This window comes from Pygocentrus nattereri, chromosome 28, assembly GCF_015220715.1.
Source record: "Pygocentrus nattereri isolate fPygNat1 chromosome 28, fPygNat1.pri, whole genome shotgun sequence".
NCBI lineage: Eukaryota > Metazoa > Chordata > Actinopteri > Characiformes > Serrasalmidae > Pygocentrus > Pygocentrus nattereri.
Window position 1 is genome coordinate 9798163 of NC_051238.1, and position 26842 is coordinate 9825004.

General features: G+C 40.1%; 1 protein-coding gene across 2 annotated transcripts in view; it reads left to right on the forward strand.

Annotated features, from left to right (window-relative positions):
* tbc1d22b (TBC1 domain family, member 22B) overlaps positions 1-26842 on the forward strand; it is a 94728-nt gene that overhangs the window by 17526 nt on the left and 50360 nt on the right. For both annotated transcript variants that reach the window (XM_037535816.1, XM_017716461.2), the window contains 4 exons: positions 3285-3355; positions 14045-14173; positions 20131-20196; positions 24164-24278. In XM_037535816.1, the coding sequence (XP_037391713.1) occupies positions 3285-3355; positions 14045-14173; positions 20131-20196; positions 24164-24278 (381 nt within the window). The remainder of the gene's footprint in view (positions 1-3284; positions 3356-14044; positions 14174-20130; positions 20197-24163; positions 24279-26842) is intronic.

Consider the following 26842-nt stretch of genomic DNA (forward strand, 5'->3'; position numbering starts at 1 on the left):
TACAGTACATCAGACAGTGATGGTGGTTTTTTTAGCTGTGAGGCAGGAAACGTGTTCATTCTGAACGGGCTTAATGGCGTTCTGACTTTTTCAGGTCACATTCTTGTCAGTCTTTGGACTAATATTCATTCTCATTCATCTGGTGATCTGTTTTGCCATGTTCTACCCAAAATGAACAGATGATCCTTCGTGAAGTGCTTTAACCTCCAGGGTGTGTTTTGGTTTGTCCATCTGAATTTACGTGACCAAATCAGAAGGTAAATTATTCAGTAACTGCATGAAATAAATGCTTATTTTTATTTATTTATTCATTTATTAAAGCTCCCTTCAAATTAACAGACCATGTGTTTTATGATTAAACACATTGCTATATACAATGCTATATATGCTAAATTACAATTTACTGCTGAAAGCCAAAAATCTTAATTTTTTTTTTTTTTTTTTTTTTTTTTTTAAACAGAGCAGATCACTAAAGATTTATGGTTTATTTATCTGTTTATAGTTTATAGCTCAGATTTGTAGAAAAATGGGTCAACTTTTAGTAGAAAAACAAATTATGAGTTCATTTTATTCTTTTATTATAAGGGTTTAAAATGACATCACCCATCTATTTGACTGGAAAGAAGTCATGGCACCCACCTTTTGAATGTAGCTTATGAAATATGAAAGTTTTGAAGAACATGACTGTTTTGGGAGCACCGGTTACTACCGGTTACAAGAGGCTACTAATTATATATTCATCAAGAGTAGCTCAGGAGTCAACCATGCGTGTAGTGTGAGCTTCATTTATTTATTTATTTAAGTGCTAGAAGAGTAATTCTGGTGTAAAATACATTACTTTGTAAAAAAAAAAAAAAAAACCCAAAAAACCTTTGAAATTGAGAAAGGGAAGTGCGTTTATCCAAGTGTTTTTCATGTTCATGAACAACGAACAATACAGTGGTGATTGAAAGTATGAATTTTGAATTTTCTATATTTTTGCATAAACTTGACCTAAAACTTCAGTTTTTCATATAATGGGAGGTAAAGAGAACCTAATTGAACAAAATATTAGACTTGGTCATTTATTTATGGGGGGAAAATGATTCAGTAGTACATGTCTGAGTGGCAAAAGTATCTGAACATTTGCTTTCAGTATGTGGTGTGACCCTCTTCTGCAGAAACAACTGCAATAGACGGTAACTGTTGATTAGTCCTGCACATCGATGCAATTTTAGCCCATTTCTCCAGACAAAACGGCTTCAACTCTTATGCTGGTGGGTTTCCTCCCATCATCTCCTTGCATTAGGTCCTTACACGGCATTCCTGTAGGATTAATGTCAGGACTTTGGCTTGGTCATTCCAAAACATTAACTTTTATTCTTCTTTAACCATTCTCTTGTAGAAAGACTTGTGTGCTTAGGGTTGTTGTCTTGCTGCATGACCCATGTTCTCTTGAGTTTTAGCTCTGATATCTTGACACTTTCCTTTAGAATTTGGTATAATTCAGAATTCATTGTTCCATCAATAATGTTACGCCATTCTGACCCAGATGCAGCAAAACGGGCACAAACCATGATACTACCACCACCATGTTTCACAGATGGGATAAGGTTTTTATGCTAGAATGCTGTGTCTACCTGTTCTCCAAACAGAACACTTCTTATCTAAACCAGAAAGATCTATTTTGGTCTCATCTGTTCACAAAACATTGCTGCAGTATTCATTGCTTTGGCTTGTCCATGTGATCTTTTGCAAACCACAGAAGGGCAGCAATGTTCTTTTTGGAGAGCAGCTGCTTTCTCCTTTCATCTGTGCCATCTTTGTTCAGTGTTCTCCTGCTGGTGGACTTATGAACATTAACATTAGCCACAGCAAGACTGGTCTTTAGTTGCTTAGAAGAATACCCCATAGAATATGTCCATGTATACACTTAGTCGAGTCTGATTTGAGGCCATTCAGATTGCAATTTCTATCTGATTAAACAAGGTGGGTAATCCTGTAAGTAAACTGTTTAAATAGAAGAATAATAACCGTGTAAAAGCCTGAATCCAATTACATTCCAGTTGGAACGTGTAAGTACGTTCTGCGAATGTGTCACATCATAGTGACCGTTTATGACGTTCGACATGGCGGAGCAGAAACTGGTCTGCAGAGGAGACGAAGATGCTCTGAGCTTTAAAAGACGGCGGTGGGACGGACGTCCAGCTTGTCGTGCTCCGAGACACACACCTTCCTCTTGGCCTTCTTTAATAAGGACATGTGAAGGACGTTTTTCTGAGTCTCACATCAGTTTAAAGCAATTAAAAACACAAGCGCCTCAACTGGAAACTCATCTCACTCGGGCTGGACTCACGTGACGTTCGCTGTCATGGTAACGTTTACTTTCAGCGCTGCTCCACGCATGCACATCATTTTGGATCGAATTACTTGTAGTGAGCATGTAAACGAAGATTTTCATCAGATTGTTGAATAGAGGGTTCATATAAGCACCTCAGTCTTAATCTGTAATCAGTATGTATTCATTCAGATTGGCAAAAATCTTTGCATGTAAACACAGCCGTTGTGTAGTGTGGAGTACCAGTCCCCAGGAAGCACGAGTTCATTAACTTTATTCATTCAAGCTTAAATATCAATAAATGCAATGATGTATTTGGGAAGTATTGTCTGTTTTTAAGATGTTTCTCTGTTGCTTTAACACTTTCTGTTTGCCATGACTTATCGCTCAACAGTGCTTTGTATATTTACACTGTTTCAGTCTTAACACAGTGTACAACATGTGACAATAATAACACTTCACCACCTGCCGCTTCAGTGCACTGTGTTGTTTTCAGTTCACTTCCACACAAGAGGGAAATCATCTGTAAAGTGAATTCTGATTTCACTTTTCAGCAGAGCGCCAACCTTCACTGATGAATTTTGCGCAGTAGCTTAATTGTCAACGGCATAGCAATTACGTTCAAAATCGATACGCGGTTATGTCACATTTTTTTCAGCGGAGTTGGCATAGATCAGACTAGCAAGGCAATGCAAGGTGTGATTGCCTTTACTAATTAAAAGTAATTGTTTATTGACAATGAAATGAAACGACGAAGGACGTTGTAAATAAACAGGGCCGTATCTCGCCAAACTGGCTGAGTGGTCCATTTTATTCTGATCACTGTGCACATATTTTTATCATGCCTGCCCGAGTGACCAGTGCTGATTTACTATATATTATTATGAAGTATTGATTTGTGTGTTGTTAATAATTAAGGTGTTTGCCTGTGGTCTGTGATTCATATTTTATGTGTGTGTGTTGACAGAGGACTTGCGGAAGCACAGCTGGTCAGGAATCCCACGAGAAGTGCGGCCCATCACTTGGAGACTCTTATCAGTAAGTGTAGTACCCATGCACTGAACCACTACAAACAAACTGCATATCGCTGTTGTCGTAAGAAAATCTTGTATCTCCATTTTTGATGTTTTTCAGTTTTTGATATAATTTGAAAAGGCTGGTGTGGTGTGTGTGTGTGTGTGTGTGTGTGTGTGTGTGTGTGTGTGTGTGTGTGTGTGTGTGTGTGTGTGTGTGTGTGTGTGTGTGTGTGTGTGTGTGTGTGTGTGTGTGTGGTGTGTTTTTTTTTTTTTTTTTTTTTTTTTTTTTTTTTTTTTTTTTTTACATTGTGTGTAAATTCCATGATGAATGGACCAGAATGACTAGGAAAAAAACTCTGGTTCCATTGAGTTCCATTAAAAGTAAAGTAGGTTTTTTCCGTCTTCTGGAAAGTTACTATTTTGGAGATACGAGGTTTTCCAACAGCAGCGATATGTTAAAAGCTGTTGGTGTTCGAAAGTTTCAGTTTTGAAGTTTTTATTTTATGCTGCAAGGTATTTGTCAGGCATATAGATATTAGGCTTATTTTTATTCAATACTGACATTTGATATGTACACTAATCTAGATGCTCATTCTCTCTGAGGGATATAAGACCATGAATAAAGCTCCATTCAGAAATGTTTGGTTGCGCTGCAGCTTTATACCTTAGGCTCAACTATTATCCAGTAGTTATTAAAGAATGCCACTGTAGATGCCTTAGGAAAATCTATAAAGTTTTTATTGTCGTCCAAACCACTGAGATACAGTATCTAGACAAAAGTATTGGGCACACCTCTTCATCATTGAAATCAGTCTCATTGCCGCAGGTGTATAAAATCAAGCACCTAGCCATGCGGTCTGCCTTTACATTTATTAAAGAATGGATCGTTCTGAAGAGCTCACTGAATTTGAGCATTGTACTGTTATAGGATACCACTGTTGTAACAAGTCAGTCATTCCCTCCTAGGTATTCCATGAGCAGTTATGAGTGCATAGCTCCAAACCTCCTCTGGTATTAAGATCAGCACAAAAACTGTGTGCTGGGAGATTCATGGCATGGGTTACTATGACCGAGCAGCTGCATGCAAGCACAGTGCCAAGCGTTGGGGGGAGTAGTGTAAAGCACTGCCACTGGACTCTGGAGCAGTGGAAACCTTTTCTGTGGAGTGATTAATCACGTTTCTCTATCTGACAGTCTGATGGATGAGTCTGGGTTTGGTGAATGCCTGGAAAACATTACCTGCCTGACTGCATTGTATCATCTGTAAAGTTTGGTGGAGTTTGGGTTTGGGGTTGTATTTCAGGGATTGGCCGAGGCCCCTTAGTTCCATTGAAGGGAAGTCTTAATGCTTCAGCAGACCAATACATTTTGGACAATTAAATGCTTCTAACTTTGTGGGACCAGTTTGGGGAAGACCCTTTTTATGCTCTAGCATAACTGAGCCCCAGTGCACAAAGCAAGGTTCATAAAGGCGTGGTTAGTTGAGTTTGGTGTGGAAGACCTTGATTGGCCTGCACCAGAGCCCTGACCTCAACCCCATTGAAAAGCTTTGGGATGAGCTCAAACGGAGAGCCAGGCCCTCTCTTGTACTCCACTAGCTTGTAAATGCCCTATTAAGCCATTGTTTTAACAGAAAAAGGGAATGAAACCTTAAAATTATTTATCAATATGTAATATTATTTAGCCTTTCTGTTTGTTTAGTCAGCTGATACAGTGCACTATACTCGGAAACCCCCGTTCTGATGACGTACAGTGGGGAAAAAAGTATTTAGTCAGTCACCAATTGTGCAAGTTCTCCCACTTAAAAAGATGCGAGAGGCCTGTAATTGACATCATAGGTAGACCTCAACTATGAGAGACAAAATGAGGGGAAAAAATTCAGAAAATCACATTGTCTGATTTTTAAAGAACTTATTTGCAAATAATGGTGGAAAATAAGTATTTGGTCACCTACAAACAAGCAAGATTTCTGGCTCTCACAGACCTGTAACTTCTTCTTTAAGAGGCTCCTCTGTCCTCCACTCATTACCTGTATTAATGGCACCTGTTTGACCTCGTTATCTGTATAAAAGACACCTGTCCACAACCTCAAACAGTCACACTCCAAACTCCACTATGGTGAAGACCAAAGAGCTGTCGAAGGACACCAGAAACAAGATTGTAGACCTGCACCAGGCGGGGAAGAGTGAATCTGCAATAGGCAAACAGGTTGGTGTGAAGAAATCTACTGTGGAAGCAATAATCAGAAAATGGAAGACCTACAAGACCACTGCTAATCTCCCTCGATCAGGGGCTACACACAAGATCTCAGCCCGTGGGGTCAAAATGATCACAAGAACGGTGAGCAAAAATCACAGAACCACATGGGGGACCTAGTGAATGACCTGCAGAAAGCTGGGACCAACGTTACAAAGACTACTGTCAGTAACACACTACACCACCAGGGACTCAGATCTTGCAGTGCCTGACGGGCACTTCAAACTTCAGACGAGCGCATCTGAAGTTTGCCAGAGAGCATTTGGATGTTCCGGAAGAGGATTGGGAGAATGTCATATGGTCAGATGAAACCAAAGTAGAACTGTTTGGTACAAACACAACTTGTCGTGTTTGGAGGAGAGTGAATGCTGAGTTGCATCCAAAGAACACCATACCAACTGTGAAGCATGGAGGTGGCAACATCAGGCTTTGGGGCTGTTTCTCTGCAAAGGGACCAGGACGACATCCGTGTACATGAAAGAATGAATGGGGCCATGAATTGTGAGATTTTGAGTGCAAACCTCCTTCCATCAGCAAGGGCACTGAAGATGAAACGTGGCTGGGTCTTTCAGCATGAGAATGATCCCAAGCACACTGCCAGGGCAACAAAGGAGTGGCATTTCATGGTCCTGTAGTGGCCTAGCCAGTCTCCAGATCTCAACCCCATAGAAAACCTTTGGAGGGAGTTGAAAAGGCCTCTATCATCTTTTTAAGCGGGAGAACTTGCACAATTGGTGCCTGACAATTTTTTTTTTCCCCACTGTATCTTGAAGGTGGAAGAAACTTTTCAGAAGCAATTCAGAAAATCTGCTCTGGTGTGAGTTTTGGGGGCGAGCTTTTTTTTTTTTTTTTTTTTTTTTTTTTTTTTTTTTTTTTTTTACATTTTACATAACATTTTTACATTACATAGCATTTTTAAAGTGAGGGGAATGGATTACTTAAAACAACAGAAATGACTCATTAGACAAGTTAAAAACTAAAATTATGTTAGCTAGCTGTCTGGATAACTTGCCTTAGTTTGAGTCAGTTTCTTTGACTAAAAAGGTTTTAAAAAAAAATTGTGCAGAATAAAGTATTTATTTTCTTTACTTTTTTTTTTTTTTTTTTTTTTTTTTCCCCCCCATACCAAGGTAGGAGTGACAAATGCTAGCTTGGTTGTATGTAGCTAGCTATTGTACCTGTACCTGTACCTGTAGCTCAGTAGCTAGGCTAGCAATAAGGATTCCCCATAGTTGTATATATTGTGCAAAATATAAATATAAAAACATAAATATAAAACACTGTAGGCAGAACATTAAGGGATACAGTGCTGCGTGAAACAACACAACATATTAAATGCTTTTTAAGCTTGTTTTGGGCTGAAAAGCTGTGAAAGCAGCTAACCCAAATTTATGCTGCATTTACACTGCAGTGGCGTGTCGACGGGATGTGAACGCACTCCCCTCTTCAGATGGCCTCATGTGGTTGTTAAATAAATTCAAATTTAAATAGAAAAATGTGCTTGGCTGACGCTCTTATCCAGGATGACTTACAGTTTGATCATTTTACACAGGTAGGCAAAGGCAGTGTTAGGAGTCTTGCCCAGGGACTCGTTGGTATATGGTAAGGTGCTTGTCCAGGTGGGGAATTGAACACCAGTCTACAGCATAGAAGGCAGAGGTGTTACCCACTACACTATACCAACCGTAATGTTTGAATACGTTTCGTACATTGAATGTTTCATACATTGCACTGTGAGCACACACCGCGCAAACACCAGCTATCTTGTAATTGGATAGACGCATCACATTGACCAGATTAATCTGCATAAAGTTTGGCTTGGCTCAACTTTTCGCTGCACCGCATCCCCCAGAACTGATGCTCTGGACCCATCATGGACTGCGTGGCCGTGTCTGACAGAGCCAGCGCTTTCCATTGAAAATGAATGGGATACGTTGCGGTGCGAATCCGGCTCGCTGGAGCACTTTAAATGCAGCCTTGGTCTCTCAATGAATAATGCTGCCTTAGTAAACGCTGTTGGCATAGGATAACTTCATCTCACCTCATTATCTCAGTGTAACATTACAGAATAGAGTGATTCACAACAAAGTAAACATGGCTGGTTGACTTATTTACATCTTTAAAAACATTAACATTATAAAATACAGCAGTGGGAAAACAAACAAAAAAGAGGAACATGATCGGACATTGTTTTCATGTATCCCTTTGATTTCCCTACCGTTCTGCGGGTTACATGTAGCCGACACTATGTAAATATTGTATTTCAGAACTGCAGTTATGCACATGCTGAAAGAGTTCACTCTGTTTGGGCATTGGAAATGGCATAACTTGTAAAAAGACTAATCTATACGTTAGAGTAATTAAACAATAAACCATAATTGAACAATAAATGAAACAGTTAAACAATAAAAGTTGACTTAAGTGAGGAGTAGTCTTCCAAGGATTCCAAAATATCTCACTGGAAAAGGATGAACAAGGTAGCTATTACAAAAAATAAGACCTTAGGAAGGCATATAAAAATGCATAAAACTGTCCATAACACTTTTCTGTTCACTGAAAGCAAGAGCAGTAGAATTTCAAATATGCATCATGATCATGCAAATTGCCAGCTAATCAGTGTCGGTGGATTTGAGAGCTTTTCAATCATACACTCAAGTTTGATTAATCAACCCTCATTTCAATATTTCTTTACAATTTCTTTCCAAATCAGTTTTGCCAGTTTCTGTTTTTTTACTTCTGGTGCCGGTCCCAAGCCTGGATAAATGGTGAGGGTTGCGTCAGGAAGGGCATCCGGCGTAAAACCTGTGCCAAAACGATCATACGGATCACAAATATGATTGCCGTACCGGATCGGTCGAGGCCCGGGTTAACAACGACCGCCTCCGGTGCTGTTGACCAGCAGGGTGCCGGTGGAAATTGGACTACTGTAGGTCAAAGACCATCAAAGAGGAGAGGAGGAAGGCGGGTTAGACGGCAGCAAGAGAGAAGGAAAGGCAGGAGTGTTGAGGTTACAGTAGGGACTCTGAACATAGGGACAATGACTGGTAAAGGCAGAGAGCTTGCAGACATGATGGAGAGAAGGAAGGTAGATATTCTGTGTGTCCAGGAGACCAGATGGAAATGAAGCAAGGCCAGGAACATTGGAGGTGGATTCAAAATGTTCTATCATGGTGTAGAGAGGAAGAGAAATGGAGGGATAATCCTAAAGGAACAGCTTGGGAAGAGTGTTCTGGATGTAGAGAGAGTGTCAGACAGGATCATGAGCCTGAAGTTGGAGGTTGATGGTGTAATTTTGAATGTGGTCAGTTCATATGCACCGCAGGTTGGTTGTCAGTTAGAGGAGAAAGAGGAATTTTGGAGTAAGATGGATGAAGTGGTAGATGGTGTCCCTAGAGAGGAGAGATTGGTGATTGGTGCAGACTTCAATGGACATGTTGGTGAAGGGAACAGAGGGGATGAAGAGGTGCTGGGTATGTATGGTGTGAAAGACAGAAATGCGGAAGGTCAGATGGTTGTAGATTTTGCAAAGAGAATGGAAATGGCTGTGGTGAACACGTATTTTCAGAAGAGGGAAGAACACAGGGTGACATACAAGAGTGGAGGGAGGTGCACACAGGTGGATTATATCCTTAGCAGGAGATGCCACCTAAAGGAGATTGGAGATTGTAAAGTGGTACCAGGGGAAAGTGTAGCAAGGCAGCATAGGGTGGTTGTCTGCAGAATGAGATTAGAAACAAAAGAGGAAAAGAGTGAAGACGGAGCCAAAGATTAGATGGTGGAAGCTGAAGGAGGAGGATGGTTGCAGGCAGTTCAGGGAAAAATTGCAGTGAGGAGCTACCTGAGGACTGGGAAACAACTAAGGTGGTGAGAGAAACTGGCAAAAATGTGTTGGGTGTTTCGTCTGGTCAGAGGAAAGAAGACAAGGAAAGTTGGTGGTGGAATGAGGAAGTCCAGGAGAGTATTCAGAAGAAGAAGGCAGCTAAGAAAAAGTGGGATAACCAGAGAGATGAAGGAAGTAGGCAGGAATACTGTGAGGCTAGTCGCATAGCGAAAAGAATGGTGGCAAAGGCTCAGGCCTATGATGAGCTGTATAAGAGGCTGGACAGTAAAGAAGGAGTAAAGGACTTGTATCATTTGGCTAAACAGAGAGATAGAGCTGGAAAGGATGTACAGCAGGTTAGGCTGATAAAGGATAGAGAGGGAAATGTACTAGTGAGTGAACAGAGAGTGTTGAGTAGATGGAAGGAGTACTTTGAAGAACTAATGAATGAGGAAAACAAGAGAGAGAGAAGGACAACGGGGGGAGAGATAGTGGATCAGGAAGTGCAGAGAATTAGTAACGTGGAAGTGAGGGCAGCTTTAAAAAGGATGAAGAATGGAAAGGCAGTTGGTCCAGATGACATACCTGTGGAGGTATGGAGATGTTTAGAAGAGAAGGCAGTGGACCTTTTAACCAGGTTGTTTAACAAAATCAAGATGCTGAGATTTTCGTTGGGAGTGACAAGAATGGACAGGATTAGAAATGAGCAGATCAGAGGGACAGTGAAGGTGGAGCAGTTTGGAGATAAAGCCAGAGAGGCCAGGTTGAGATGGTTTGGACACGTTTTGAAAAGGAATAGTGGATATATTGGTCAAAGAATGTTGGAGATGGAGCTGCTGGGTAGAAGGAGAAGAGGTAGACCTCAGAGAAAGTTTATGAATGTAGTGAAGGTGGACATGGAGATGGTTGGTGTAAAAGTAGAGGAGGCAGTGGATAGGCCAAGATGGAGGCAGATGATCCGCCGTGGTGACCCCTAAAGGGAGCAGCCGAAAGAAGAATATGAACAATGTAATTAATGGAATGTCTTCTGCTCTTGAAATCTTGCATGTTTGTTTTTTTTTTGTTATTTTTTTAAGATCAAGAACACCACCATTTTTAATCTATGTTCAGCCAGAGCCTATAAGTTTGTAGGTATTTTCCCCCTTGAACACACATCCACCACAAATGAACAACGTGCAGTGGCAACGAAAGCTAAAAATGTAAGTTTAATGAAACTCCTTTCATTGGCACAGCCTGCATTTGTGTGCCATGATTGTCTTGTTTTTTCCAAATTTCATTAGAGGAGCATCTCTTGTCTGTAAGCCTTGGAAAAATAAACTCTAAAAGCACTTCCATTAGAACAGGTAGTGTTTTGTTATGACTAGAAATGGCTTCAAAACAGTTCTCACATGATTTGGACCATTAGAGGGAAGAATGTTTGAAAGGCAGCTCTACAAGCCTGGTTTGCATTTCTAAAGTTTGCTCATATTGTCAGTAACAAACAGCTCCAGGCAGCGCTGTAAAGTGAGACTCCACCCATGCTTAAACAGTACTGCTAGCCTCTTTAAGCCTCCCCTGCTTCATGCAGCATTTGCAAGAGGATTAGACACGAAAGCCTAATTCCACATTTATAAGCTTAAGAAGGAGCCATGCAGTGAATGGGGCTTTTAAAACTGCACACAGCGTTTTTCATTCCATGCCTTTTCATTTAGTGTCATGCATACGCAAAATAAACCTTTTGTTGTATTTACATATTTACACCGATAATTTGCATTTAATTTGTGTTTCTGTCGATGTGAAGTGCTCAATAGCCATTGGAAGAGCAACATGGAGCGATGCAAATGAGTCGTGAGTGCATCTGCTCATCACACGCACTCGAGGCATCAGAGGAGAGTCGATGGAGTGTTGGCTAAGTGATTCCGAATCGCAATCATTATTTATACATCTCCAGCGCTCGGCAACAGTGCATTTGTTCCTGTGAAAACTCATTAAAACAAGAGCCGGGGTTGAGAATGGGGGAGAGGGGATGGGGAGGGGGGGGGGGGGGGGGGGGGGGGGGGGGGGGGGGAGGATGGAGAAAGCCGTGAGAAAGAGGAGATGAAAAAATTCAACTTCATTTCAAGTCAGGATGGCTCTTGACTTTCCTTACAGGACCAACAGGGTTGAAGCTGAAGCTTATGGCGTTGTTAATTACTTTCATGCCAGCTTGTCCCATTACGGCGAAATTCACCATTTTGAGTGATGAGTATGCGATTCACGTGAATCATGTGGATTTGATGAGATTTTAATTTCAGAAAGGCGGGGTGCCAACAGAGAATTCTGAGGGAGAATCCCTCCTCCTTTCCAAACGCAGCACATCAACAGTACCCAGTCATTACAGACAGAGATACAGACCAACCACTTTACCAAGTACCTTGTGTTTGCACGGAGTTGTGTTGTACATGTTATCAGCTCCACTTACTATATAGAAGCACTTTGTAGCTCTACAGTTACAGGCTGTAGTTAATCTGTTTATCTGCGTCTTTTTTAGCCCCCTTTCACCCTGTTTTTCAGTTGTCAGGACTGCGACACAGCAGGTATAATTTGGGTGGTGGCTCATGCTCAGCATTGCCGTGATGCTGATGTGGCGGTGATGGTGTGTTAGTGTGTGTTGCGCTAGTCTGAGTGGATCAGACACAGCAGTGCTGCTGGAGTTTTTCACCTCAGTGTCACTGCTGGACTGTGAATGGTCCACCAACCAAAAATATCCAGCCAGCAGCGTCCTGTATGTGATGATGGATACACACTGTGCAGCAAGAGATTTTATATCTACAAAATGGTCAAAGAAGGTAGATACGTCTGATAAAGTGGACACTAAGTGGACACAGTGTTTAAAAATTAACATCATCAGGGCTCCTGAGTGGCGCAAGTGTTGGCTCCGTCATCAGGAGATCGCAAGTTCAACCCCTGGTGATGCTACAGCCGTCTATAGCCAGGAATTCAAGAGAACACACATGGCTCTCTCTGGGTGGGTAGGATGGCCCCCCTTTCTCCCCCCATCTCTCAACATAATGCTGGTCAGCGCGGGCGGCTGTTAGCTGATGTAACAGATCTGGCAGTTGGCACTTTCCTCTGAGGGCGTTCAGCTGTCCAGTGACGTTGCGTGAGCGGCAGTTCAAAAAGATGCGGTTACGCTTCACAGGTCTCTGAGGAAACCTGCGCTAGCCTTCACCCTCCTAGCAATAGTATCAATTGGGGAGAAAATTGGGTAAAACAAAAAAATTCAACAATAATGCTGTGTCTAATCCACCCATCCAACACTGCAACACCTATCTGCTGTAATCTGATTGCCACAGGTATATCTTTTACCCAGTAAAGATGATGATATAACAGTTGAAGTTGCACAGCTGAGATGTACTAAGGCAAGAAAAACATGGCAAACAAAACATCGTAGACTACAGCATGCTGCCATGACGAGCATGGAAAAATGTTTATAGGCCATTTATATCTTACCTTTTGAGGACTCCATGCGTTAGACATTTGCTTTGATATTCATTTTATGTTTTGTAGTAAATGAGGATTGCAAGTACCAAATTTAGAGATCAGAGACTTGAACACAACTTTAAACACAAATTGTAAATTAGTTTTTGGCTTTTTACACATTTCAAAATTATACAAAGCAATAAAAGTGGGAAAGGTTATGAAGCATGGCTAAAATGGTAGTAGCAGCAATTTAAAACCTTGGCTTTTGCCTGTGTGTGTTTGTTTTTGTTTGTTTGTTTGTTTTTGTGTGGTTTTTTTTTTTTGTTTTTTTTTTAGTATATTGTACGGTGTCAAACAACTGTATTTGAGATTATTTAACAACTCAAAACAGTTTAAGGGCAAACATTGATTATTTTTAGGAGGTGACTCATATTGCTGTTTTCTTATGGTGGAAAAAACTCATTGTGCACTGCACCTGTCTTTTCACAGTGAGTATTTACTTATTTGAAGGCTGCTTCTGACTGCCCATCTCCCTGTTGCAAAGAGCTATTCTAGCTTGCGGTCATTTCAACACAAGGTCTGCTTTACCTTTTAAACTCTTGCTCTGCACAAGGTGCGTGAATCATGAAGCATCGAATGAACAAAGACCGAGCAAAAGATGTATACAAATAGAAAAAGGTGTCCTGGTTCTCAAAAAGCACGTAGAGTGTGAACCGCTGTCAGGTGAGCAGTTTGGATAATGCTAATTAGAGAGGTGTGAGCTTCTGTTACTTGTTGGCTACATTAGCTTTGTAGCTCCAATACAAAACTGAAAAAGGAAGCTCCAGACACCAATCATGTCTTGGATCTTTAAGGTAAAGTGGGAATTGGGTGAAGTTTCTTTTTGCTGAACTGCTCCTTTAGAGATGAGTAGTAAAGTCTATCTTTAGTGTCTTTACAAGCTTAACAAGCGTGGTGGGCCTTGGGCCTGGACGGTCATTGAATTTGAAGAGCAACAAGAGAACAAATACATTTTTAACAACTTGCATCGTTAACTCCTCTCTCTCTCTCTCTCTCTCTCTCTCTCTCTCTCTCTCTCTCTCTCTCTCTCTCTCTCTCTCTCTCTCTCTCTCTCTCTCTCTCTCTCTCTCTCTCTCTCTCTCTCTCTCTCTCTCTCTCTCTCTCTCTCTCTCTCTCTCTCTCTCTCTCTCTCAGGGCTACCTCCCTGCTAATATGGAGCGTAGGGAGCAGGTTCTCCGAAGGAAGAGAGAGGAGTATTTTGGCTTCATTGAGCAGTATTACCACTCCAGAACAGATGAGCACCACAGAGACACCTATAGACAGGTAACACTCTCCAGGCTCTAGGCTGCCTGCACAAAAACAGCTTTATTGAGGAACGCAAAGAAAGACGTGTCAGCTGAACACTGCTAACGATGGCTGCTGGGGTTCCAGCAAGGAGTCTGCTGCTGACTCGCTAATGCACAGTCACGATCTGTGATATGTTTAGAAATGGCCATCAAATATTAATGAAGTCTTTGGTTTAACAAAGACTTTGCTTCATAAGTCTCTGGGCTCAAGCACGTTTTGTTCAGATCTCTGTTTTGACTCTTTTAACCCCTTAAGTCAAGATTTCTTATTGACTAGATGAGTAAATTGCTGTTGTTGGAAGAAAACCTCATATCTCCAAAATGATAACATTTTACAGGAGTAGGAAAAAACATTCACTTTTGGTGTAAGTCAGTGGACTTTTTTTTCCCAAGTCATTTTGGTCTATTCGTCCTGAAATTTACACAGAATGTAAAGAGCCACAAGCATTTTCAATAGGATATGAGGTTCTATTCTGACAGCAGCAATATGTGTGTCGTGTGTGTCTGCAATATTTGCATTGGATTATACGTGTAATTAACACTGCATCATTTTTCTTTCGTTTGTTTCAATCAGCATCATAATAACTTTAAAAAAAAAAAGTGTAAAAGATGGTTTTATTTATACAACAATAATATTCCAACAAATTCAGATTGTAATAAACATTCTTTTATACCTATAAACACAAACATAGTGTCAGCTGAAAGTTTAAAATTTATTCTTTCGACAGAGTTTCGTTTATTATTTCAATGAGACTAAGTGATTTAAGATTAAGATACCCTTATTAGTCCCACAACGGGGATATTTCACCTCCACATCTGAGCAGTGGAACATCACATGCACACTAGTAAGCACACTTGCCCAGAGCAGTGGGCAGCCCTATTGCAAATAAGTGTGTGCCCAGGGAGCAGTTGGGGGTTGGGTGCCGGGTACCTTGCTCAAGGGCACCTCAGTCACAGACTATCGGCTCAAGGGATCGAACCAGAGCCCTTCTGGTCACAGGGCTGGTTCCCTAACCTCCAGCACTTGACTCCCCAGTGACTGCTGAGTAAGAAGCTGTTTATAAACACGTGCAGTCAAAAATTTGGACCCACCTGACTAACATGCATTTTGATTTTAAGGCAAATTAAGTTTGTTCCTAGTGAAGTTTCTGCCTTTGCTTGATGTTGTATCCAAAATAGTCATTTTAAATTCCATTTCAAAAAAATGAAAAAATACAGTACTGTGCAAAAGTCAGAGATCACTTTTCATTTTAAATACCAGTTATTCATTTTTCATTGTCAGGGGGAAAAAAGCAGAAAACATATATTTAAGAGTATCACACTGAGCTACACTAAGTAAAATCTATATTTATTTCTCTTTATTTTCAGGTGATTTTTAGTTTTATTGAAATCTGCAGATAAATTTTTCACACCTCCAAAGTTCAGTCTAAGGTGGTTGCATTTATAATAAATTCTATAAGTAGTCCCAGACACTTTCAGTGGTGCTGAGGTCTGGACTCTGGGGTGATCAGTCCAGATGCTTTGGTTTGATTTGTAAATGTTCCTCTTTTTTGTTTCTTTTCTTAATGTCTTAATAGCTACATATCCTTTCAGACCCAAAGTACTGAGTTGTCATCTCACAGTGGAAGGATGGACACTATATCTTTGTGTTTTCTTGTGCTCCTGTTTTGGAAACTTCTGTTTTTCACTTTTTTTTACCTCCCCTCATGCAATAGATATCATCTCTCCTCAGAAATATCTCCTGAAAAGTGCATAACGTACTTAATGACTGGCTGGACTGGAAACTTAATCCATGAAAAGTGGTCTCTGATTTTTGCACAGTGCTGTATGTTTTTTCCAGGCCTCTGTATATTATCTATGGAAAAGAATCTCTGGTGGCTCCTTGTGAAGCTGCTCAGAAGAGTGAGTGACACTCCATCAAAGTAGCACTTTTGAACTTGCATCAGAAGTCAGTTTGAATTATTTGACATTTGTTCTACAGTGTGGGAAACGGTCAAAATGATCAACAGTTTTATGACCAGATGTGTCCAAACTTTGACCAAGTGTGTTTATGTATTTATTTTTTTATTGCTGACGATAAATATGAGTTCTAAAGGTCATTTAAAAGGATGCATTGAAGCCAGACTGTTTTACAGAGTTTTAATTGCTTTGGTGCTGTAGAGACATTTAGTCCCCACTCTTTCCAATTTGCAGTACAGAATGATTTTGAATTATTAACAGTGTTGGAATATTTCATGGTACTCTGAAAGTGCTGAGACATTGTATGCAAGGTTTTTAGGGTAATTTGGAAATGTTCAGTGAGGCATGGGCGCGGAGTACTGAGTAGTTTCTCAGGCTAGGTCGAATAACGGCAAGGACAAGGTCATGGAAAATAAACACAGTAACTCCCAGCCAGGCTGTGCGGGAACCTGCAATAAACAGTTGTTAATAAATAGAGCTTATATAGCGAGTGTTATTAATGGGGGAGCCTGAGATCGATGAGCTTATGGGTTGTAAAGTCAGGTTAATGGTGCAGGACTGGGACTCGCCTTATTCCTTGCTTTTCACTCAGCCGTTCTGTCGGGTCGGGCTGGGCTGCGGCCGCAGGCACCTCATTTCCTCCTAGCACGGCACAAATGAGTAGCAGACCTTTAGGGCTATTTATGAGGTTGTACTGGGGTGTTTGAATGGCCCCTGGCCGTCTGTGCAGAGACACTAAATGACCTTTTAGTGTTGACACTGGCTCAACAGCAGGAGTGCTACCACAGACATGAGCGCGCACACACGCTGGACTCTGCTGGACTCCAATGACCTCTCTCTGACCTAACCATATGCAGGCATTTCCATTCCAATACCGCTTGGAGAAAGCAGCCCGCTCCGAAATGACCCATTTTAAGAAGTGTCATTAGAGAGAGGAAGGCGGCGGCTAACGTTCTCATCGTATTTACGATTTTAACCCAGTTTTCTGGCCTGGAGATTTGCATTAATGGAAATACAACATATTCAGTAGCTGATTAAGAAAACAGCAAAATAGTATTGAATGGTGTTGACTTCTCTTAAAAATGAAGGTTCTAGAAAGCAGTCTTTGTGCGATGTCATAGAACAGGAGTCTTTAATTAAGTCAACAAGGTCCAGTTAGAGAAAATTTCCTCAAGCAAACATCATAATGTCTAACTTGCATCATGACTCAGGGCCATATGCTGTTTACTGAAGCAGTGTAATGGTTATAAGTAGTTATCAACATCTTATGTAGTCAACAACTGAATGTCAAATCAAATGAAGTACAGTTTTCTTAGTGTGCCATGTGAAATGACTTCCCTCTGACTCCCCTTCTTCTCCGATTGCCGTTTTTCGCCTCGACCCTCCCCTGTGTGTGTCACTCACTCGAGTCTCTGTGCTCATTGTAATGCATTGATCTGATTGGCTGAGTAGGATCATGTGTGATATTTACAACGCATGCGATTAGTCTGAGTCTCGGGATGCTAAACCGGTACTGTAAAAGCTAGAAAAGTCATGCCGATTAAAATGGGATAACCTCGTTAAAATGAAATAATTCTGCATAGTTTACCAGTTATAGGTCCAGGTCTGCATAGGACAGCCTCTAGATCCGGACTCGGACCACGGTCCACCTATTAATGACCTGTTCCATAGAAGAATCAGCTTGGGTTCCCTTAAGAATCTTTTAGTGGATTTCTTGTAAGACAACAGTTTCTGTAAATGAGATGTGTGAGAAGTTGAAGAACCTCCACTAAATATCAAGTTTCTAGGAAGAACCCTTGAATTGGTATAGAACCTTTTGCATTATGTGAAGTAAAACTTTCACCTTTTTAGAAGATTCTTCATGTTCACAAGGTTCTTTTTCAAACATGGGTTTTTCAAGTGGTTCGGCTCTGACGTTACTCAAACAACCCTTTGTTGAACCTAGTTGTATTTTTAAGTGTAGAGCAAGTCAGTGTTAATTATAGTAGTAGTAATTAAGTAATCTAAGGTTGGTGGTGGTGCTGATGTTGGTTGATGGATGGATGTGTGCTTAACTGTTGAACAAACCATGTACACTGATCAGGCATAACATTGTGAGCACCTCCTTTTCTCTACGCTCATTGTCCATTTTATCAGCTCCACTTACTCTGTAGGTGCACTTTTGTAGTTTTTATTAATTACAGACTGTAGTCCGTCTGTTTTTTTCTGCATAATTTGTTAGCCTCTTTTTACCCTGTTCTTCAGTGGTCAGGAGCCCCGTGTACCCTCACAGAGCAGATACTATTTGGGGGTGGATCATTCTCAGCACTGCAGTAACACTTACATGGTAGTGGTGTGTTAGTGTGTGTTGCGCTGGTATGAGTGGATCAGACACAGCAGTGCTGCTGAAGTTTTTAAACACTCCCTGTCCACTCACAGTCCACTCTATTAGACAGTCCTACCTTGCCAGTCCACCTTTTAGAAGTAAAGTCAGAGACAATAGCTCATCTTCTGCTGCACAATTTGTGTTGGTCATCCTCTAGGCCTTCATCAATGGTCACAGGTCGCTGGTCACAGGTCGCTGCCCACAGGACGCTATTGGCTGGATATTTTTGGTTGGTGGACTATTCTCAGTCCAGCAGTGACACTGAGGTGTTCAAAAATTCAGCGCAACACACACTAACACACTGCCACATCAGTGTGGTGGTGTTTGGGTTCTCAGTTCTTCATTAAATACAAGGATAGATTTTTGATTTGTTAAGATCATACAAATATATGTACATTTAATTATTCAATGTCATCTATTTTTTTTTTTTTTTCTGGAAAAACTTCAAAAGCCAAAAATAATTGTAAGAATATGAGGAATCAGCTGGCATAGATTCATTGTGATATCTGTTTTAAAAGGTGACCCCATTCACATTACCTTAACACTTGTCTGGTGCCGATGTGCGTGTTACTCAGTGGTCTGCTGGACCCACCACATTATTGATTTTCTAAATCAATACAGCTATAATAATTTATGTAATTTATGTAAAAATACCAGATGTTTAAAATATCAAGTGGCCACTGTAGAGTTCTCCTTTAGCAGCTGTAGTCAGTCAGCAGCCTGTCCATGTTGTCCACCCTCACACACACATACATACATACATACATACATACATACATACATACATACATACATACATACATACATACATACATACACAGACACACATACACACTAACAGCAGGCCATGTAGGAGGAGAACAGAGTTGAAGGACACAGCACCTCCACACTTTTACAAACCATGGGTTCAGTCCAACACCATATGTGCAATCTATATGTGTGGGTGGTGAACAGTGTGAAGACACTGAATGTGTTATTCTATATGTTCTTCAGAAAGTGAGCAAAGGCCAAGAAATCTGAGGCTGAAATAATAATAAATCGCATAATTTTTTCTTTTGGTAAACATTGAAAATGGCTCCCACAGACCTGAACACCACACAAGGGTTAAAATGCGTGTTCATCAAGCTCTATTTCCTACTGTACCCGTATACATCACCATAATTTAACTTGTCATCTAATCAGTGCCAGTTCATTGAAATGGTACATTTTAATTGATAACTCTGAGTTACTGTGACAGCCATAGTGATTTGGTGTCAGTAAAAAGACAATGTGAAGAAAACGAATAAAACAAACTTATGGAAGAGCAGAGAAAGGAGGGATGTAGAGTTTTTAGGGGGGTGATTTAGAAAAAGGTGGGTTGAAATTGTACAAGTGGAGCTATGTGTGTTTTTACGCTCCGAGTGGCCTCGACTCGTTATGAAGTCAGATCAATGCTGCACTGTTTGGGCTTGATTGATTTTCTGAGCTTACTGTACAGGACAAAGGCATGTAACTCTATTTAGCACTTTCTGGCTTTGATCTGCACCCAGAATTTGACATGAATGCCTTGATGTGCTGAATTGGTGCATAATTTTTTATTTTTTATTTATTTATTTATTTTTTTTTTTCAGATTCACATCGACATTCCCAGGACAAATCCACTGATTCCATTATTCCAGCAGCCACTGGTGCAGGAGGTGAGTCCTTCCCTCTTTTTCGTGAACATATTTGTTAGCTATCCTCAAGCACAGACTCTTATGTTCTTTCTTCCCATCTCAAACTAGAAGCTGAACGACTTTGCGTTCAAGGAGTTGATTGACCAGAATTAATCTTGAAATGGCTTTGCAACCAACCTATAAACTCTCAGAAGGCGGCGTGACGTAAACCTAATGTAAAACTTGAACTTTATGCTGCAGCTTTTTTTTTTTTAAACATGGCACAACTTTAGCTGAAAATGTAAATATACATCATCTAGAAGATGATCCTTATTTCATCAAGCATGCATTTGGTTTCAGCATCGCTCCAGAATCGTTATGCTGCGTCTCGCAGCAAGACTGCTTACTTATTTCCGGTACCGCTGTCTGTTTTTGCACATGGGCAGAGAAATCTGAAAGAAATCTGAGTAAGAGTTCATATGCACTGAGAAATCTGACTACTGAGCTAAAATGCAGCTCTCTTTCCAGATTTTCTTAATCAGATTTCTAGACCTTACTCCTATCTAAGAAATCGGAGTGTGTTGATCGCATGACCGTTTGAATAATCAGATAACTGCTGAAAACTGCACAAGAATTATTATTGCATGTAAACACACTCATTGGGCTCGTGCCTGTCTCACAAAGCAGGATTTATTAGCTTATTTCAGCAATGATGGATCGCTTTTTACCAGATTTCATCACCGTGGCAACTTGTGCTATCTAAGGTCAAGTTCGGGACTTGGTACCATAAAGAGCCTTTGGACAAATAGGGACCGCTTTCTGACTGAGGCAGTCCCTTTGTGCCATTTGTGGCATAAATCATGTGAACTATGACTTTTTAGCAGAGCAAGCAAATCATACTGCATGGATTTCAACAGTAGAAAGCAGTTATTACTCCAGTAAGCACTAATAGAGTGGCATTAGCCCCAACGTTGCTTTGTACCATTATAAATACTTGACTTTCTACATATATACAAAATGTAATTTCTTAGCCACTGGATTTCTTCGTGTTTCACCAGAGCATGCTTTGGTGGACAGGCACCAGGCCTGAAGAGTTATTATACTTGAGTATTGGTTCATTGTATTAGTATTGTTTGTTACTTTGGGAGTTAACTGGACTGTGAGTACAATGTTTCGTTCCACCTCATGTACCACATGTGATGCGAATGAAAATAAAGCCTTATCTTATCTTATCTTATCTTATCTTATCTTATCTTATCTTATCTCTTATCTATTTCTTTCTGCATTTGTGATTTAGCGGCTTTGCTTTTTTTTTTCCAAAGCCACAAGAAATTGGCCTAAAATTCAATAAAGATAATCGGCAAATACAGAACAATGACTGTTAATTTATGGAAAATGTTAAAAATGGCATAGAACTGATGTAGTTGAAGGCATCCCAATTTCATACAGCCACGTAACCTCACCTCAGAGTGCAGCAGACCACAAATTTGTCCAGTTTATGAAATCGCATGTGCCTAAAACACAGAAATAAATGAAATCAACTGAACGATCAGGACCGGATGGCTTCTTATGCTAGCTGTATGCGTGCTGAACTACCCATGCCTGTTTTTTTTTAATTAATAAGAGCACAAAATATTTTCTTGTAGAAATATCTGTATGTTTGTCATTTAAAAAATGAGCCAATCCAAATTGCAGTAGTGATTTAAGATGCTCATCTGTAGCTCACTGTAGTGTTACAAAGGACCCAAATTGCAGCGCAGCTACTTTGAACCCTGTGTTTTTATAGAATGACCCTGTAGGGTGTTGATGTCATTTTAATGTTGTAGGCTACTCCAACCGTTAACTTGAGATTTCTCTTAAAGATCAAGGTGAAATGCTTCTTAAAGCTGGAATAACTTCGTTTGCAAGAAATTGTGTCTAGTCAACATTTCTTAATGAATGAGGTGAAAACTGTGGAAATGCCTTTAGCTTAAGATTTGTGAGATGCTAATTAGTAGCTTTTAAATGTCACTTCTCATTAGCAACGTTTGCATCATAGCTCCAGCGCAATGGACCAATTTCACCCTTGTAAACAGGCGCTTGTCTTTAGTTTCATCACCATCTCAGTGAACCTCATTTCAGCAGTTCATTCTGTCTGTTACATTTGCACTTTTTCTGCACTTTACAAACGACTCAAATTGAACAGTTTAGCTTCACAACTTCATATTCTTAGCAGAGGCAGAGAGAGGCTTTGTGTTGATCCAAGACCTTGGCGTGACTGGCTGTGAATGGTTCTTGTTACTCCTGAAATCTAGTGCTAGATTATATCTTTGTGATGTTCTATCCCAATATGCTTTTATCATTATATCATGGACATCATCAGAACATGAAGAACACTGACCGACTGCGTATTTCACCACAAAGTCAGCATAATTAGGTTCTGTTTAGTCTGTTCCAGCTTATTAAACCAAATGATGCATATCCCGTATTGTGAGTGTTTTAAAATATTGTGGTATATTTTTGCCACATCGCCCAACTCCAGTCACTGATGACATTATTTTCTCATAAAACTGTTAAAATGCAGACACAGGAATTCCAGCTTTTCAAGTTCTGTGGGCTTTTCCACACTCTGTGCTTTATTTACAACAGTAAAACGTCATAAAACCTGGACCGGAGTTATTATGTGTGGTTATTTTTGATTTTACGTAGACTAGTGTAACACGTTTGCTTGTATGTGCTGCTGTGTAGCTTCCAACAGGGGGTGCTGTGACTGTGTCACGACATGACAACCTCAGTACCAGCAGAAGTGAATGAATAATGGAAAATGCCTCTTTGTGAATAGCCTCCTGTACAATATTTGGCTAATCTTTTCTGTGTTATTAAATACTGACTCAAAGGTTCTCGTATAAGTGATGTCAATAAGCTGTCCTTTGTCACTGTCTGTTAGTTGTTGATGCCAGTTTTGCCATTTTTCTTATGATGGTTCAGATTACGATTCCATTAGAGCAGGATAAGGATTTAACCTGGAAAAACATTTATGGAGTCATTTTAAAGAAGATTCTGGTCAAAATACTCATTTAAATGGCCTGTATCCTACATTTGCTCCCCCTGCAGTCCACTGGATGGTTCTAAACTCTGCTTTTAAATTTAGCGGACTGTTTTTTTTTTTGCTGTATGCTTAAAGGGGACGGTTCTCAGTTTTTCAAAATTTCTACATAATTCAATCATTGAGGTATAAACAAAAATCTTCAAAGTGCTTCGATGTGAAATGCTCTGTTGTAGGGAAATGGCCCGAGCCATAGTTGTTGACAGTGGTGGTGATGGGACCCAGATGTCTGAAGTATTTAATTCAGCTAAAAGCTACATCACAGAAAGGCATTACATAAAATGGTAATGATTACATTGCGAGACAGTTGTGGGCAAAATAGCACCTGAGATGCTCATTTTCCAAGCGTTGACACCATTTACCACTACATTCCACAAGTTCACTGGTCACTTTGGACTGCAAATAAAATTGATATATTTGTGTTGTAGACATAGCGACTCCTGTTTCCCGTCACCACCACTGTAAAGAAATCTCAGTGATTGAATTATGCAGATGTTTTGAAACAGTAGTGGAATTCATATAATTTACATATATGCAAATGAACAAGTTCTGATTGGCTGCAATGTATTGCGCCTCATTCAACAGTCCAGAAACGCTCTTATAAGTTTAGTATGAATGCACTGGGTGAAAAGCTGTTAGCTAGAAAGGTGGATCATCCCAAAAACAGCAAACTCAGAAATGTAGCTCTGTTTTCGATATGTGGACTGGGGATTTTAGTAATATGCTTTGAAACGTGTATGTACTGTAACTCAAACAGAAAAAATGAAACGGGCCCTTTAACACATGATCTTTATGTTTAGCGCCCGTTATTAATTGCGCTTCTTTGATGTGTGCAGACTAAAAAGTCTAATATGCACTTTTATATTTTTGATTTGATACTTACATTTTGATCCAATGGCATGTTTGTCTTCTGCTGCATCACAGGTGTTTGAAAGGATTCTGTTTATTTGGGCCATCCGCCATCCAGCTAGCGGCTACGTTCAGGGCATCAATGACCTTGTCACGCCGTTCTTCGTTGTCTTCCTCTCTGAGTTTGTGGGTAAGTTCAGCCGCAATCCAAAACAAACCAAAGCCGAGGAGAGGAGACAAATGTTTGGGCTTTCCACAGTTTGGCCCAATTATCGCACTACATCAAGATGTTTTAAGATTATGCTTTTTTTTTTCTTTTCTTTTCCTTTCCTATCTTTTTTTTTTTTTTTTTTTTTTTTTTTTTTTTTTATATGCCTGGTGGGTATAAAAAAAAAAAAAAAAAAGTCTGCCAGCTCCTCTGTCTATAGGCATTCATTCCTCTGCTGCACCACAACACCTGCCACCTGCTCTCACTAATTAGGTTCTTTTCTTTGTAAAAGAGGAGAGCTCATTAGTGTGCAGGCTTGGAAGAACTACCTGCAGACACCACGGGCTTCGCTGAATATAGTTAACTGCTCATAGTTTACGGCAATGTTCTTCACTTCCAGTCCCTCAGAGCCACAGCACTACACACTTAAAGGAACCGTTCACATGTGCACAGCTTCCCCCCACACCCCAAATGCAGTCAATCAGCCAAGACATGTTTGAAGGGCAGAGTTTGCTTCTTTAGTTTTTCAGTGGAGTTGTGGGTCAGTGTAGCTAGCAAGTAGTGAAAACTGAGACATAATGTTCTCTAAGAAAAACGGACAAGCATTCATTGTGTAGTTACAGTCATCCTGATGTCTGGTTTAACCCTTTTAACTCTTTGGAACCATCAGTGGTTCCAAAATGCACTTCGTCATATTCCTTACTTCATCATTTTCATATTTCATAAGCTGCATTCAAAAGGTGGGTCTGATATGAGAGCTCTAACTGTCTTTCCAGTGAAATAGATGGTGATGTAATTTTAAACCCTTATAATAAAAGGAGCTGAAAAGTTTTCTTCTACTGAAAGTCGACCCATTTTTCCACAAATCTGAACTAATAAACTGGATCTCAAATGGCATCTCTTCAGTGATGTGTACTGTAAAAATTATTTTTATGAAGAAATACAAAGAGCGTCTAAGAATTTTGGCTTTCAGCAGTAAATTGTAAGCATATAACATCATGGTAATGATCATAAAGCACATTTTATGTTAATTTGAGGGGAACTTTTGCAAAAAAAAGCAACTAACATTGACATTTGTTTGTTCACTGAATAATTGCCTTAGGATTTGGGTGTAAATTCCGATGGAAGAACCCAAATATACCCACAAGCATAAGATAGCAGCATGTCATACAGTAACATCAGTCTCTTTGAGATTGCTTAAGTGTAGTTTCGTGCAGCTAACTGCCAACCAGTTAGCATTAATTGGCCACATCAAACCAACCAGTTAGCATTAATTGGCCACATCAAACCAATGAATCCATTACATGTTGGTTCATTACTTAAGTCATTAATTGTTCGCTATGTAAGCCTCGTAGCTTTAATTCAACACTAAGAACTTGGCTGAGCGGCTACATATCGCTGCTGTCAGATGAAAACCTTGTATCTCCAAAATAGTAACTTTACAGGAGAAGGAAAAAACATACTTCACTTTCAGTGTATGTCAATGGAACCAGAATTTTTCCCATGTCATTTTGGGTAATTTCTTTTAGGCCTCTCATCACAAAATTTACAGACAATGTAAAGAGTAACAGATACTTTCAAATTATGTCAAAAACTGAAAAATGCCAAAAATGGAGATACAAGGTTTTCTTCCGACAGCAGCGATATGTTATAGGAACAATTGGGATCATTTTGGTTCTTTACTCATTTACTTATTAGTAACCTATAAATCCTTTATAAACTGACTTAAGTGTCTTGTGTACTGTCATGTTTTGCACGTCATGTTGAGCTCTGAAGATGCAGTTTTGTTTCACTGTATGCCTACATGTGGTTGCTAAGGCTGTTTTTACACCTAGTTTATTTGCTAAAGTCTAGAAGTTTGTGTTATCTTTATATTCCGTTCAGTTGGTTTTGGTTTTTAGCTAAAGTGCACCAAATTATGCATGCAGTTGTTTGTTTGTTTATTGGTCAGATTTTGCAGCCATTCCGCCACCATGTCACGTTTGCCACCATTGGAGCCATAAACCTTCTAATTGTTTACAAATTGAAGCATTTATCTTCTGTGGGCATCACAGTTAGAGCAATAATAGCAAACCTGACTTAATATTTGCTTTGAATGTTCCTCCCCCTTTACACTGTTCTGGAATGTTCTGAGAACATTGCAGAACAATTTGAATGGGGAGAGTGTTCTACGATGTTCTCCCCTTTTGGGCATTGTTCTAGGATGTCCTTCCACATTTCCGCTGTTCTGGAATGTTCTTTTCCATTTTGACATGGTGTTAAATGGTCTCCCATTAAGTTCTGTTTTTCCCTATTCCATAATATTCTAGAACATTCTACCCACTCACAATGCTGTCAAACACTCCCCTTCTCCATGTTCCTCCTCCTCATTCACATTGTTGTGTAATATTCTCCTCATTTTTGCATCATTTTAGTGTTTTCCTTATTCATGTGGTTCAAGAATGTTCTTTCACATTATTGTATACACCCCCCCCCCCATTTTGACAGTGTTTTAGAATGTTCTCCCCCATTTCAGACTGGTTCTTTTGGTGTATCACATCTTTGTC